General features: G+C 49.6%; 4 protein-coding genes across 4 annotated transcripts; 2 read left to right on the top strand and 2 right to left on the bottom strand.

Annotated features, from left to right (window-relative positions):
* Positions 1-1,951: 1,951 nt before the first annotated feature.
* Positions 1,952-3,828, bottom strand: afeA (adenylate-forming enzyme AfeA; the record flags this gene model as incomplete). Its single annotated transcript, XM_022627107.1, has 3 exons — positions 1,952-2,363; positions 2,423-3,540; positions 3,595-3,828. The coding sequence occupies 3 exons, from the start codon at positions 3,826-3,828 to the stop codon at positions 1,952-1,954; spliced, it is 1,764 nt and encodes a 587-aa protein (XP_022493475.1).
* A 2,013-nt stretch (positions 3,829-5,841) lies between these two features.
* Positions 5,842-7,332, top strand: PENARI_c001G07743 (integral membrane protein TmpA; the record flags this gene model as incomplete). Its single annotated transcript, XM_022626745.1, has 1 exon — positions 5,842-7,332. One exon carries the CDS (start codon positions 5,842-5,844, stop codon positions 7,330-7,332), a length of 1,491 nt encoding a protein of 496 aa, XP_022493275.1.
* A 925-nt stretch (positions 7,333-8,257) lies between these two features.
* Positions 8,258-9,646, top strand: PENARI_c001G00563 (FAD-dependent oxidoreductase; the record flags this gene model as incomplete). The annotated part of the gene is made up of 2 exons (XM_022626164.1): positions 8,258-8,275; positions 8,399-9,646. The coding sequence occupies 2 exons, from the start codon at positions 8,258-8,260 to the stop codon at positions 9,644-9,646; spliced, it is 1,266 nt and encodes a 421-aa protein (XP_022493846.1).
* Positions 9,647-10,714: 1,068 nt separating this feature from the next.
* Positions 10,715-14,688, bottom strand: PENARI_c001G05438 (hybrid sensor histidine kinase/response regulator; the record flags this gene model as incomplete). The annotated part of the gene is made up of 6 exons (XM_022626556.1): positions 10,715-10,929; positions 10,999-11,113; positions 11,185-11,467; positions 11,522-12,598; positions 12,658-13,392; positions 13,439-14,688. The coding sequence occupies 6 exons, from the start codon at positions 14,686-14,688 to the stop codon at positions 10,715-10,717; spliced, it is 3,675 nt and encodes a 1,224-aa protein (XP_022494027.1).
* Between the last annotated feature and the right edge of the window lie 191 nt (positions 14,689-14,879).

The following is a 14,879-nucleotide window of genomic DNA, read 5'->3' as shown; positions in this document are numbered from 1 at the left end:
ATTCGAAGAGCCCGAGAAGCAATAGCAGAGAACCACCGAATCAGACTGATAGCGGTAATCCCGGTCGGCAGACGCAGGTCAGATAACGGCCTCTACATTGCCTCAAGCTTCATCCAACCATTCCTGGATGACTGGGAAATACATGGTATTAGAGAATGGGGTCTTTTTGTCCGTGTACACCCCGATGCAGCAAATGCCTACATACGAATTGATTTCCGCGATCGGGACCGTAGTTTCCCTAGATTTCCTGGAGCAGAGTTTATGTTTCCCACATATGTTCTTCAGTGGACGGAAACGAGTGGAATGTGGGATTTCTTTCCGTATGACCGGTCTATTAGTGATCGACTTGCTTATAATTTGGATGCAGCGTTTGAAGGGTTGGATAATTGAGGATTGGTGGATAGGAGACGTGGCTACTAATTCTATGTATGATTTCAGGTTTTGCCACTTGCTAGTGCGTGATGAAGTCGAATAGCAATATAGACTTCACCGATACGTTCACATTACAGGTGGAATCTTCAATCTATACCCAATTTTCAGAACAAAAACCTGATCAAGTGACATCCATATCAAAAAGTACCAAAGTACGTAAAGAATGACAGCGATTCATTTCTTCCCAACTCAAAACCCGAAGCCCAAAAAAGTATAAAAAAAACAAAGAATGAAAAAAAGGAAGAAAAAAGAAAAAAGAAAAAGGAAAAAAAGAAAAAAAAGAAAAAGAAAAAACCAGTGTCTCAATTCTTCAACTCCTGACGTTGACGTTCACAGAATATCCAAATCCCGACAGAACGGTCAACCCGTCATTCCCTCCCTACAACCAAAGTCAAACTCCTTCTAAAAAGCAAACTAAGACAAAACCATTCGGCCCGATGTAACCACTGACCAGAACCCGAAGTAACGACGGGCCGGAGTATCAAATCAAAACCATGGAAACACTCAGCCAAGATGCGCTTAAGAGCACGAGCAAGCTAAAGTTCCCAGGACATGCAAGATCCAAATTTGGGATGCGCCATCAAAGAAGAAGAATTAAACTCTGCCCTAGTCGTCGATCGTTAGACCCAAGCGCGGAACACGGGATATGGATTGAACACGGGACACCGGGGACGCGGGTAGCGGGTCGCGGGTCATGGATCCAAGGAACGATTGACACGTAGATTGCACATTTGACATTGAACGTGTAAGTTGACTATAGCCCCACCCCTTGCAGCACTATAACTGCTACACCAAAAACAACCCGGCAAAACCAAACTCCGTAAAGGGGACACAGATCAATAGTTGTTTCAGCCACAATTGTGCAGTCTACAGCCTAGATGTCCGTGTATGGCCTGAATATTTGCCACGATTTCCTTTTTTTTATATTTATTTATATTTGGCTGGGCGTGCAGCTGTACTTCGGATATCAGCCGAACCGAGATCGGGCATCGTGGATCGGGCATCGCGAATCGGAGCTAGGCTTAGCTTGGCTGGTCACACGATCTATAACGGGCGGGGTTTGCTTGAGAGATAAGTCGGGTGATGACACTGTACTCTGTAGGAGGCGGAGACTATTGATGATGTTCGACTCCACTGCGAGAGTAAGAGTAAGGTAAGGCCTGGTTCGGGTTCCATGGTTTACTTAGTACTTTTGTTCAGTGTTGATAGTCTGATCTAGGTGATGCGGGTGAACTAAGTACTATCAATGAATCATGTTGATTGGAAAGAATTGAAAAGATAATTGTAGGGTTCTCGTTTGAAAACGCTAATACTAGAAATCAATAGAACGTCATACATGATAAAAGTGTTAACTTAGTCGTGAGAAAAACCACCCGAAAATGAAAACCCTTTCGTGAAATGCAACAAAAATCAAATGGCCAATTTGTGAAAACGCCAGTGCGGGAGACAAACGCCTGCTTCCTCCTCCCGATAGATAGCCCGTATACCCCATAGATATTGCAAATGTTATTTTTGCTTGTTAGACAGCGACTCGTCCTTCAGGTGCCATACCGATGGGCGACATATCGACCCTAGCGTGGGGTCCGCGCACACCATCGCCCTCAAACCGAGATAACAGTGATGCGACCATTTCACGGTAGGAGTTCATCTGGGAAAGCTTGAAGCGCTGGATCTTGCCGCTGGCGGTACGGGGGATCTCCTCGACGAAGATAACACCACCGTCAAGGGCCTTGTATCTTGCCAGGTGACGACGTGCATGGTTGTAAACTTCTTCGCTAGTGAGGCGGCTCACGGCTGGGTCCCGGGAGCGAACCACAAATGCGCGTGGGACTTCGCCCATGCCCTCCTTGTTCACTCCGATCACGGCTGCATCGGTGATACCAGGGAGTTGGAGAAGGACTGCCTCGAGTTCTGCTGGTGCAACTTGCCATCTATGAAAGAGGGTTAGTATCCCATACTGTCTGCGGGGCGATACTGTGGTGTCACTTACCCTCGGACTTTGATCAGCTCCTTGGTTCGGCCTACAATGTAGTACTGGCCCTGCTTTGAGTAGGCGATGTCGCCCGTGCGGAACCATCCATGAGGCTCCAGGGCATCTGTACGGCCCTTGTATCCCATAAGCAGGCTGGGGCCGCGCACATAGAGTTCGCCTGGCTGACCATCACCTTGCACGAGCTTGCCCTCTTGTTCCACTAACCGGATTTCGTACCCTGGGAGACAGGTGCCGATACTGCCTGGGTCCCCAGACTGGCCGTACCGAGTCTGGAAGGTGACGCCGACTTCGGTCATCCCCCAAATCTGACAAGCATACGCCATAGGATTGAGGTGGTTGCGGAATTGCTGCATGGAGGCTGCATCAATAGGTGCGCCTGCAATACCAATATAGCGGATGGATGAGAGGTAGTCTGCGACCTTCAAAGGGGATTGGTTAAGGGAGTGGATGATAGCAGGGACCAGGTACGTCTCGGAGATTTGATAGCGACGCACGGTGGTCAGGAACTCTTGTACCTCAAAGCGTGGTAGCACAAAGAGTGGGTGGCCATAGCGAACAGGGAAGAGGTGCGTCCACAGGGCACCAAACAGGTGGAACATGGGCAGCGACATCAAGCGGCTGACGGGATGTGGCACGTCGTAGTAGATAGACCGATGCTGTGAGACGATCGCATGGTGGGACAGGATGGCAGCTTTGGGAAGTCCACCGGTGCCACTTGTCGAGAACATGGCTGCAGGCGTGGTTCGTGCAACCACGGGGTCATTAAACGTGAGCCAGTCACATTCCCCATAGAAGAGTAGATTGGCGAAATTGGAATGACGGGCATCTGCACCGTTCAATGAGAAGTACTGGGAATACCCCAGTTCCTGCCACAGGAACAGCTGTGCACAGTGATCAATGGCAAACTCATCAACCAAACATATCTGGGCCGGGTGGATTCCCCGGCCAGCTGAGACCTCGAGCATGGAGGGGAGGGCATCGCGAGTTGTGAGGACCAACTTGGGTTCGGCGAGGGTGAGGATATGGTCGAGTTCCTGGGGTTGGCTGCGAGGGTTCGAGCCCATGTAGACACCGCCTGCGCCGATAATGCCGAAGAATAAGGCGGGATATAAAATCTATAACCAGCCCGAGTCAGCTTATTTCTCCGGCTACTTGATACGTCTACTTACACTGTTGCCAAGATGCAGCAGCACACAATCTCCTGGCTGCACATTATGCGCTTTCAAACCAGCGATCAGAGTCCGGACCAGTTGTCGAAATTGGGCCGCCGTAAATGACCGCGAGGGATCCTCTGCATCGATGAACAATGGTTGGTTTGTGTTGTAAGGCTTGGGACCTCCGAAGGTGAAGGTCAACAAGTCGGTGTAAACATCAGAGCCCATATCGGAAGTAGAGACAGCCATTGTTTGCTTAAACTTAAGAAGAAGGGCAAGGATATCTAAGACCTAAGACTACGGGGCCCCATGATTATTATATGTAACTTCCACCTTGATTTGAGATCTCATAGCTGATTTGGAATACATTGATTAGGTAAGGTTGCGCTAGTATGAGGATTTCCACTTGCGTCAGTATCATCTCGCATGTTTTTGCCCTTGAGAATCCTTCAAAGGCTAATTAATTGTAAACTCACTAAAAAAAAGAATAGGCAAAAATGCCGAGAGAAAATATTCTCAATTTCCGTGAACAGGATGACTATGTCATGAACAAGGATCCACCGAACAGGTAACTAAATTAGTGTGGTTCACCGTGGGCCGTCAATATTCCAAATTCAATAATTGCCATTTCAGCCCCTACTGAGCCACACACTCGGTTCACCTCCCTTGATACCTTGCGTTAGATATCGAGATCGTGACATGCATAGCTTATTTTCATTATGTCTTTTCTTTTTTCTTTTTATTTTTCTTTGATTTTTTTGATTTTTTGATTTTTACAATAAATGATTCAGATGACTATTCCCCCTCCCACGAGCGCTTCCCTTGCGGAACAGGGGATGTTATACCCGTAAGCCAGTCTACGGCAGGAACCGGCCCTACGGCCCATGTACCATAAACCCACAGTACTTTGCACAGTACCTTACACACACATCACTCCTGTAATCTCAGCCTAACGTCGAAGGGGGTGTGGGTGTCCTCTCCCACGGTAAGATAGAATGGGCTCAGATCGATGCCCAACCTGCATCAAGGCGATCCCTTTCCCGCGGAGCCGGCATTCCCAGGTCCAGATCGACTAACGAAACCGGGCGCCAATCCCACTCGGATATGCAGCACCCGTGCATCCATTTGCCCTAGGCGCTGGGTGGGGTTCCGTGCATCACAGTGGAACAAGAGGGGCAAAAAGAATTGGAGATGCCGTCACATTCAGCTGAATGATCGACTGTCAAAAAAAAAAGAAACGAATGGTCGATCGAATATTCCCATCTCGCCTGTTCGGCTTGGTGCATACTTCCTCATGCGATGCCGCCACCATCCATAAACCCACATTGGCATTGTTTAGAGGCGTTGTAGATGCCCTCCTAGTGGAAGAGGACCTGGCTTGGTCATCGGTTATCGTCATCCCTAGAGCAGGATCGTCGGTTTTATTGAAGCCTTGATGGTTGTCGGTCTAGCTGGGGTCATGTGTCAGCCGATCTTCTCCGACTAGCTTGCCACCTTTGTTGAAGCTAGGAAGCCGGTCCTGGTGTGCCGGGTGCAGTTGGCTCGTGATAGGTGATAGTGAACTGTGTCGTATCTCGCTCGGGCTAACCCCGAATATTCGTGAGGTGATATACTCCCTGATTGGGTTACATCATGTTCCCAATGAACGCAAACTTTTTTTCAAATCGCCCTTTCCGAACTATCCCGTCTCCGATTCCCCGGTAGGGAGTGTCCACTATTAGACACTATCATGGATATTCGACAGGTTCTGTCGTGGCACCATTGGAGCCATCCCTCGGCTTGCCCGAGCCGTAAGGGAGTGGGAGAGTGGGATGGCGTTGAGAGCTCATTGGCAAGGACCAGCTCACTAGTCTCAAGTCTGGACCAGTGTGATAGAGTCATACACCGAGAGAGGAATCAATAATGCATTCTGCAACCCTGGAAAGGAAATGAAAAAGTAAAAAACAAGGAATCAAGGGAAGAGTTAGGGCTTCGCCGTTCGCAGACCTTCCCGAAAGGGAAATGGTAAGGTTCAATTGGGAATGAGAAGGGAGGGGAAGGGCGCATGAGGGGGAGGAGAAGATGCGAGCTGAGTTCTGGAGCGTTAGCATCATCACTTCAAAAATGGAGGATCTGCCTTGGTTGGGTTGTCAACTCAGTTTTCACATTCTTCTTCCCTTGTAACCTTGACTTGGTTCAATATCCTAGTCATCTTTCCAACTCTTATATGCCAGCCCAGCAAAGCCGATAATCATGTCAGAGAAACGTCCTATATCCATTACCATGCCTCCACCGGCTATGGTGACAGGCTCGGCGGCCTCCTCGGCCTCCTCGGCCTCCTCGAGCGAGGTCACTCTCACTGAAGAGAAGACCATCGAAAAGTACCAATCTCGAGAGATAGGTTCAAGCGAGACCACTAGGCCAGATGACATGGACCTCGAGGCGCAGACTGCGCAACCCAAGCCCAAATTGTTTGCCTCGACACGCTATGCCATTCTCACCATATACCGACGTCTGTTCACGCTAGTATTCCTAGCCAACGTCGCCGTCTTTGTGGCCGTCATGACCACAGAACAGAAGCTCTTAGCCCTGGTCAATGCCACCGCCGCCAACCTGCTCGCTTGTGGTCTGGCCCGGCAACCACTAGTCGTCAACGCCATCTTCCTAGTTGTGTGCTCGATGCCGAGGTCAGCACCACTGCCCCTGCGCAAGATAGCAGCCAAAGTCTACCACTATGGTGGCGTTCACAGCGGCTGTGGAGTGGCCTCACTCGTCTGGTACGGGGGGTTCGTTGGCGTCCTGTCCCACCAGTACTGGGCAACAACCCCAGCCTCGGCCATGATCCGCCTTTCCGCCGCGCCAGTCACGCTAGCGTATATCATCCTGGTCCTGCTGTTAGCGATAATCGTGGTGGCACACCCCACGTTCCGCATGAAACGGCACGACTATTTCGAACTCACCCACCGTTTCTCGGGGTGGCTGATCGTAGCCTTGTTCCTCGCCTTGCTGATGGTCTTCGCCCACGAAGCCAGCCAATCCATGCACAAACCCCTCGGCAACTTCCTCGTCACCCTCCCAGCCTTCTGGTTCCTCGTTCTCACCGTCATCTCCATCATTCAGCCTTGGCTCTTCCTCCGCAAGGTCGCGGTGCGGGCCGAGCCTCTCTCCACCCACGCCACCCGCCTCCACTTCGACCACACGACAACAACCTTCGCAAAGGGCATCCAACTTGCCAAGCACCCCCTCCGCGACTGGCACAGCTTCGCCACCTTCCCAGACACGCCAGCGGGAACGGACGGCCCATCCAGCTTCTCATGCCTAGTCTCCAAAGCCGGCGACTGGACAACCAACACGATTCAGCAACCGCCAACCCACCTCTGGAAGCGAGGTGTGTTGACACACGGCTTTGCATACGCGATGCGTGTTTTCAGCCGTGTAATCGTCGTCACAACAGGCTCAGGCATCGGGCCCTGCTTGTCCTTCCTGGGCGACAAGAACCGGCCTGCGCTGCGCGTGCTCTGGCAGACTCGCGCGCCTCTCAAGACATACGGTGAGGGCGTGATGGAGATGGTGCATCGGATGGATTGTGCTCCCATCATTATGGACACGAACAAGTGTGGCCGCATCGACATGGTCCCCATTATCCTGCAGCAGATTAAGTACTTTGATGCCGAGGCGGTGTGCGTGATCAGTAACCCTGTGCTGACGGGGCGAATTGTGTATGAGCTTGAAGCGCGAGGAATTCCGGCGTTTGGCCCAATTTTCGATTCCTGATTGTCCTTCTGGGATGCAATACCTTTGCCCTGGTGGTTCGGTTTTGTCGGGGTTCAGTTTTCATTTTTTATTTTCCTTTCTCGTTGCAATTCTAGCAACTCATCATATATCCCTGGATCTGGGCGTTTATGGGCGTTTATCTGAAACTGTCATTGTCATTGTCGAATATTTAGAGGGGGAAGAACAGCTCAGGGGCGGGTTGTACATAGGTCTAAGGGGATTTGGAATTTCGCGCGCTAGGACCATGTCAGGCAACCCATGCCATATGCAACCCGTTAACTTCGTGTATAATTCCAAATCCTCAACTCCACCGGGGATTTGACGGCCAATTAGAGCGGCGGTAACCTGTAATATGCATGAAACAGCCTTGTCAACTTGAAACTTTGTGTCTCGTGTCTCCTATCGAAGTGCATGCATTGTTAGAGTGGACTTGCATTGCATATACCCCGGTGCTGTCTGTGTGGACGAGGTCTGGGTGCTGTAAGCAGTGGCCGATCACGAAAGATTGTGGAGTCACACAGCATTTACGCCCTAAGCGTGTATTCTGTCTTGTTTTGCCGCTGCTTTTAGTTCTCTGCTTTAATATATTCTTACCTCATTTTTCCAGTAAAAGAATAATGCGGGATATTCGCACAGTCCGACTAGATTCCAAATGTTTGAAGGCTCCACCATACTAAATTAGTGCCGTTTAGTCAGTCTAATCCTGGAACCCAGTTTTGGCCTGAGGCTCGCAACTGTGGCTGAGTATCACTCCGACCTCCGCGGACGCACTTACCCAATGCAGTAATCTACCGCGGACCTGATGGGCTGCGAAGTATACGTCAGCTATACAAGCTGCAACCCATATATAAAATAGGACAAACTATTCCCAGAACCAACAACCTAATGATCCAAAAATTCAAGAATCAAACCAACAAATCAAACTATGCCCGGAATTCGCAAGGTAAGCAAAGCAAACCATCCCATCCGCATGCATATGCATACATATATGACACATCACACATGCATATGTTCACGTCGCAAACAAACAAACCCCAATCCCAGCCTCTGACAAAACAAATCCCAGGCAATAATAATAGGCGGCGGCCCAGCCGGCCTCGCAACGGCGCTGCGTCTGCACAGGCACAACAACATCACCTGCGTGATCTACGAGCTACGCGCGGAACCAACCACGCTCGGCGGGGCGATTGCAATTCTATCCAACGGCCTGCGGCTTTTTAACCGATTGGGCGTTTATGATGACCTCTTGCGCTGTGGGTATGCAGGCTCGAAGCTTACGCTGCATTCGATGCGTGGCGGTGTGGTTGGGATGCAGGATTCTGTGGATTGGGCGAGAGAGCAGACCGGGTTTGGGTATTTAAGGATTAAGAGGGTTGATATTGTGCGTGTCTTGTTGGAGGCTGTGAAGAAGGAGGGGATTGAGGTTCGGTTTGGGGTTAGGATGAAGGGGATTGAGGATGTTAATGGGGGAGTTAGGGTTTTGTTTGAGGATGGGTCGAGTGATACTGCCGATTTGCTGCTTGGGTGTGATGGTATTCACTCGCAGGTACGCAGGAAATATGTTGATCCGCTGCAGGAGCCGGAGTATTCTGGGGTTGCGGGTTCATTTTCGCTTATTCCGGCTGCGGAGTTGCCTGCTGGGTCTGTTGATTGTATGACTGGGTTGCATGCTATGATGACTGAGGAGGGGATGTTTTTGGTTAATCCTTGTACCCCTGACAAGGATGAGATTATGTGGAATTTTTCCCGAGAGTTTGCTCTTCCTGACTCTGGGGACAGTCGTGATGGGTGGGAGGAACATCGCAAGGCTGAGGTTGAGGGGTTCAAGGATAATCTTTTGCGGATTCTTGCGGGGTCTCGTGGAGAATGGAGTGAGATTGTGAAGAGTCTTGTGATGAAGACTACTGTCATCAAGTTTCACCCGATCTACAGGCTACCAGTTGGTGGTCAGTGGTATAAGGGTCGGTGTCTTTTGCTTGGCGATGCGGCTCATGCTATGTCACCACATGCTGGACAGGGTGTTTCCATGGCCCTTGAAGATACCTTCCTGCTTTCGCGACTGCTGGAGGATTCGGATCGCTCGTTGTCTGATGTGCTTGCAAAGTTCGATGATATTCGTCGCCCTCGCGTGAATGAGATCTACGCTCAAGCTGCGAAGAATGCTAGTACACGAAGAAAGACAGGCCCATTGGGCTTGTGGATGAAGGAGAGCGCATGGGGGATAATTTCAAACCTTTCCTGGGCATTGGGATTGGATAAATTGGGACTTGGGCAAAAGCATTTGGCTTATGATATTGATGAAGCGGAGCTGTGATGTGTTTGTATCTTACTATGGCTGTTGGTAGTTGACGATCTGTATAAATTTAATTTCAGTTAGCATGTTTCTAAGCGTACGTTTTATTCTGGTGTGGTACCTTATTTAATTCGAGTATATCTGCCCTCAAATTGACATCATACTGATTTGTAAATTGTGTTATAACATGGATATATAGATATTGTATGCAATGTTATTCCGCAAATTACGGATCTGTGGATATCAGGTTGGTATCCAAGCCCACAATCTACGGGTGTGATTTTCGGATATAAAATGCCCAACAGGTTTGTAGATGTAAATGACGTGCTCTATAAGAGCACTGGGAAGCAACCGGACCAAATGGTCAACTCTACCATGGGGTGCAGAATAATGTACAATGAGATGAATGACTATACCCCTTTGACATAGACACCGAATGGCAAACTTTTTGAGATGCTGCTATCCTGCACCGTGCAAGCTCAGTCCTCAATATTTAGACCACAGCCCTTTGCCTGGGATGATCTTGATAATGAGAAACCATGAGACTATCCACCACTGTCACCATTCCACTAACCACAGACGCCCGTCAGAATCCGCCATACTGGCACACCGCTGATTGGGGTGCCAATCAAGGGCCCGAAAGCAACACAAAACATGCCCATCCCAATGTAAGTCCTAATATTGTGGGGATTACGAGGGACCTGCGAAAAGCAAGCTGACAGCATGGAGACAACAGCCCGGAGGAAAATCCATATATGATCGAGAACCCAGTTATACCAGCGGTAGGAACGGCGTCGGTCCAACAGAAACACATCACACCAGCAGCCAGGGCAGATATTCCAAGCAAGCCTGAATCTGCGTATATTTCAGCGCTAGCATGAACATCAATATAAAAGTTAAAAAGAAAAGGAAGGCAAGACCCAACACCAAACGCATAATGCATGGAAGAAAAGAACGAAAAAAACAAAGCTAGTGGCACAAGAAAGATGCAAGACGTGCAACCTGGCGTTGAGCCTCGCGCTGTGCCTCGCAATGAGCCTCATCAAACCAAGCCAGCTAGACGCTATAACAAAACCAAGTAAGGAGCACTTAGGAAGAAATCCCCATAAGCCCACTAAGCTTCTTCAAAGAAAGCGGCTTAACCAAATAATCATCGACACCAGCAGTAACAGCTGCCTGCTGCATATTATCGGATGCAACGCCCGTAACAGCGAAGATGCAGGATGGGTTGAGGCCGTTTTCTTTTTCGTGGTGGCGGATTTTGCTGGTCGAGACTAGACCGTCCATTACTGGCATTGATAGATCTGGAGGAACGGGTAACATTGTTAGTGTTCATTTGTCTTTGCTTTGGTGTCACTGTGTGTGCCACTCACCCATTAAGATAAAATCGTATCTCCGGGTTGAAGACTCGACCTTTTCGAATGCGATTAGGCCATTTGAAGCTGTATCGTAGCTGCAGCCGAGTTTGCGCATGAATGTTGCTAGGATCTGATTTATTTATGTTTGTTAGATTGAGGGAATAATAAGGGGTGTAGAGTGTTGTATAAGGGAGAACTCACCTTCAGATTTATCTCATTATCATCGACAATGAGGACGTTCACATCCAGGATTGGTTTCTTTGGATGCAGTGGTGGAGAGATAGGGAGCTCGGTCTGTGCTACTAAGGGAGCGGATGGTTGTCGTGGGATGGAGTTTAGCCCATCGGGTAAGTGGGCCGTGGGTTGCTCTGGTATGGATGGAGGGGGAACCTCTTCGGTATTGGCGGAATTTTCGATTTGCAATTGTTCGTCGTAAAGCTTCATGATTCTTTCGGCTGCTTTGCATATTTTCTGCGGACCGAATCTGCGAAACAGGTTAGCCTGAGTTTCAAATAAGACAGGGTGTACGGAGACGTACGGCTGCGAGACTAGAATGGCATTAGAGGGGATCTGGTTGCTTAACAAGGATGCAATGCTGCCCAAGACAATGAAGAATCTGAATGGATGCTTGGGTAAAGAAGTGGGCGACGAGTACCCCTGAGACAAAGCTCTAAACGCCGCCTCCTCGATGACAGCAACATCACCATCACCTTTCTCAAGAGACTCAGCCAGTGAAATCCGCCATCCCAACTGTGCCATCAGCACACCAGCAATGCTACTCTGGATAGCAAGTTTTCGTTTAGCATCGGAGCTCAAGATACCAGTAGGCGTCTCTGTCAAATCTGGATAAGCATTGAATCCAACGAGACAAGCCTTGAGCGAATCCTTCGGACTCGCTGTTGTTTCCCGTGAAAAGCTATCAACCATATTGGCAGGAACGGGATCAACCAAATGCTGAACAGGGATATAAACGTCAACCTGAGTCCCAACGCCCAGTTCACTTTTCATATTGATATAACCACCCAATGACTTCACCAGTTGGTGCACAACACTGAGACCAAGACCCACACCCTCGGAGAGAGCATCTTCCTGTGTAAATGGTGAGAAGGCGGAATGTCTGAGGAATTCCGGGGCAATGCCACGGCCTGTATCTGCAACGCGGAGATGGGCAAGCGAAGAGGCCGAATTTGTTTGGTCTGTGGCTGTTGATAGCGATATCTCAATCAATCCAGCCGACGTCCATTTCATTGCGTTGCCGAGAAGGTTCATCACGATTCTTCTCCAGGCACCGGCGACTGAGCGGATGATCCATTTGTTTTGGTGCTCGATCCGGACTACCATAGATAGTTCGTCTTCGGTTTTGCGGTGCTGATAGGTAGACTGAGAGGAGCCAGCGGGTGCCTCCTCATCTGCCATAAATGAAAGAGTTCCGGGTGCTTGTCGGCCGGTGTGTAGTATGACAGCGACGTCTTCGACTAAATTTCCGAGACTGAATTCGGAAACTAGGGTAGTTCTCTCGTCTTTGACACGCCTGTTTTTGGTCCTTTTGTTCCTTTTGGTCCTTTTGGTGGTCTTTGACGTTGATTTCAGGTTGTTGATTTTACAGAAATCGAGCCTGTGATGTAATGTGTTAACAAAAAAATTACCATGTACTAACCGCTAATATAAACTCACAAATGATTCATGGTATCCAGCAAAGTTCGCCCAGAAGTAGAAATCATCTTCACGATATCTCGATGTGCAGGCTCAAGCGAAATATCCTGCAGCAGCTCAGCGCTAGCCAGGATTCCATGAAGGGGAGAGCGAAGCTCATGACTGACAGAAGAAAGGAAGTCAAATTTTGAGTTCTCGCTGGCGGTCCAGTGGATGCGAGAAACTTCAGAAATCAAAGAATCACCAAACGCTTGGAAGTAGTGTAGGTCTTCCATGCCCAAAGGGCGCAGGTTGCTATTAGCCCACACTAACGCGCCGGCCAGCCACCGCGACTTGTTCCAGTCCCAGAGCGGGTAGAAAAGGACAGATCTAGCTTCTGGGAGGCGACGGGCCAGGCGATGAGAGATATGTCGTAGTATATTTGAATGATGGGGCGAGGCATCGGAAATGTCACCTGCGGAGGGCTCGGAATCATCATCACTTGTGACGCTGTCCATGGTGAATACATGACCCTGGGGGAAGTGCGTAATTAACAGATGCAGCAGCTCTTCCGATACTGCAGCTTGGAGTCTTGGGTCGTTATTGCCATTTGATGAGCTGAGAGCGTGGCCCAAGAAGCCACAGAATCTCTCTCTATCTCTTGGTAAGATTCCATCAGATACACCAAGGTGTGTAGGGCGTGGAGTAATAGGAGTCTCTCCGTCAGAACTTAAACTTGGCAAATCAGCCCACCCATCGGTCTGCGCAGGCATTTCACTAAAGAACAGTTAGAAGACTCAATCACAAGGGAAGTATCACCAACAATTGAGGGTCATTCCGATAAGCATCGAGGAAAACAACGCCATCCAAATCCAACGAATCCTTCAACAGCCCACTAGCCCTGGTGAAAATAGCAGCAATCCGCTCAGAGATGGGCAAGTTCTCCACAGAAGACGAGTCCGTCGGCCCCTCCAACCCAGCAGAAACCTGCTCGGACAACTCCGACGAACTGCGCGAAATAGAAGACGGCATCGTAGAAGCAGAACCAGCAGCCATCGAGAAAATCGACGAATCCTTCCTGGTAAACCCATTCGAAGAAGTCTCCCCAAGAGTCGAAGAAACAACATCCTGCCCCATATTCAAAGAAACACTCGTCTCACCCATATCACCACTACCTCCTCCATGGACAGCCTTCCTCGACTCCCCCAACTCAAGCCTCCCCGCCTTCCCCTCCAACATCCCCTGCGTAGAACTAACAGTAGGATCAAACTTCGAATGGCACTTCACAAATCCCGTCAACCCCCTAACAAGTTTCTCAGAACGGCGATGATACTGCACGATCCGAGCATTCTCAAGATGCGCCCCAATCGCATCCGCAATCTCCCTTAGCACCTCAACATCCTCATCCCCAAATCCACTGCGCGGTTTATCATCCACAACACAATACGATCCAAGCACATACCCCGACGGGCTGTAAAGCGGGACTTCAGCATAGAAACGGAAATACGGCCAGCCGGTTACATAAGGACGATCCTTGTAGAAGGGTTCCTTAGTGAAATCGCGGATGATATTGCGGGTCGGATTCGCAGTGACATTTTCTGTGCCTTGGATGGTTGATATATCCTTTCCTGTGAAGAGGGCTATGGCGTGCGGGCAGACGCCCCATTGGAGATCAAGAGTTTGGACGCCGAGGAAGATTCCATCATCTGGTGCGTGTTTTGTGACATGTTTTAGGGAGGAGGAGGACGTTGCTTCGGATATTAGGTGTTGGCTTTCACCGTCGATGATTGAGACGAAGGATCTGTTGCAGGCGAAGCGGTAGACCCCTAATTGGGTTAGGGCTGTGAGGGTTGTGTCTGTTGAAAGGCGGAGGGGCGGGGGTTGCTCGTGGTCGTGGCCTTGCTGGTATTGGTGATCGTGATCGGACGATCCATCTCGATTGAAGACACAGTAATATCTGTCCGATTTGGTCTGGTTAGTGTTGATCACCTGGGGAGATGACGAAAGTGAGGGATCGGACCTTGACAATTCGCGGATGCGTTCTTGTTCTACATGTTTGTCGGGCTGACCCATTTTGGGCCAGCTGGTGTCTTTTCCTGGTCGCTTTCACTTGAGAGCATTACTAGATAGTGGATTGATGCGAAGACGTTTGGACGTTGGCAAACCTGTTTTGGGGAATTGACATGGTTTTAGTTGGGCGCTAGTGCCTCGGCAAACGGTTTAGCTGCTCCATACCCCATTACAGTCTAGATCCACGCCACTTT

Source organism: Penicillium arizonense, assembly GCF_001773325.1.
Source record: "Penicillium arizonense strain CBS 141311 chromosome Unknown PENARI_contig001, whole genome shotgun sequence".
Taxonomy (NCBI): domain Eukaryota; kingdom Fungi; phylum Ascomycota; class Eurotiomycetes; order Eurotiales; family Aspergillaceae; genus Penicillium; species Penicillium arizonense.
Note: the sequence above shows the minus strand (reverse complement) of the source record. Positions and strands in the feature narration are given on the sequence as shown.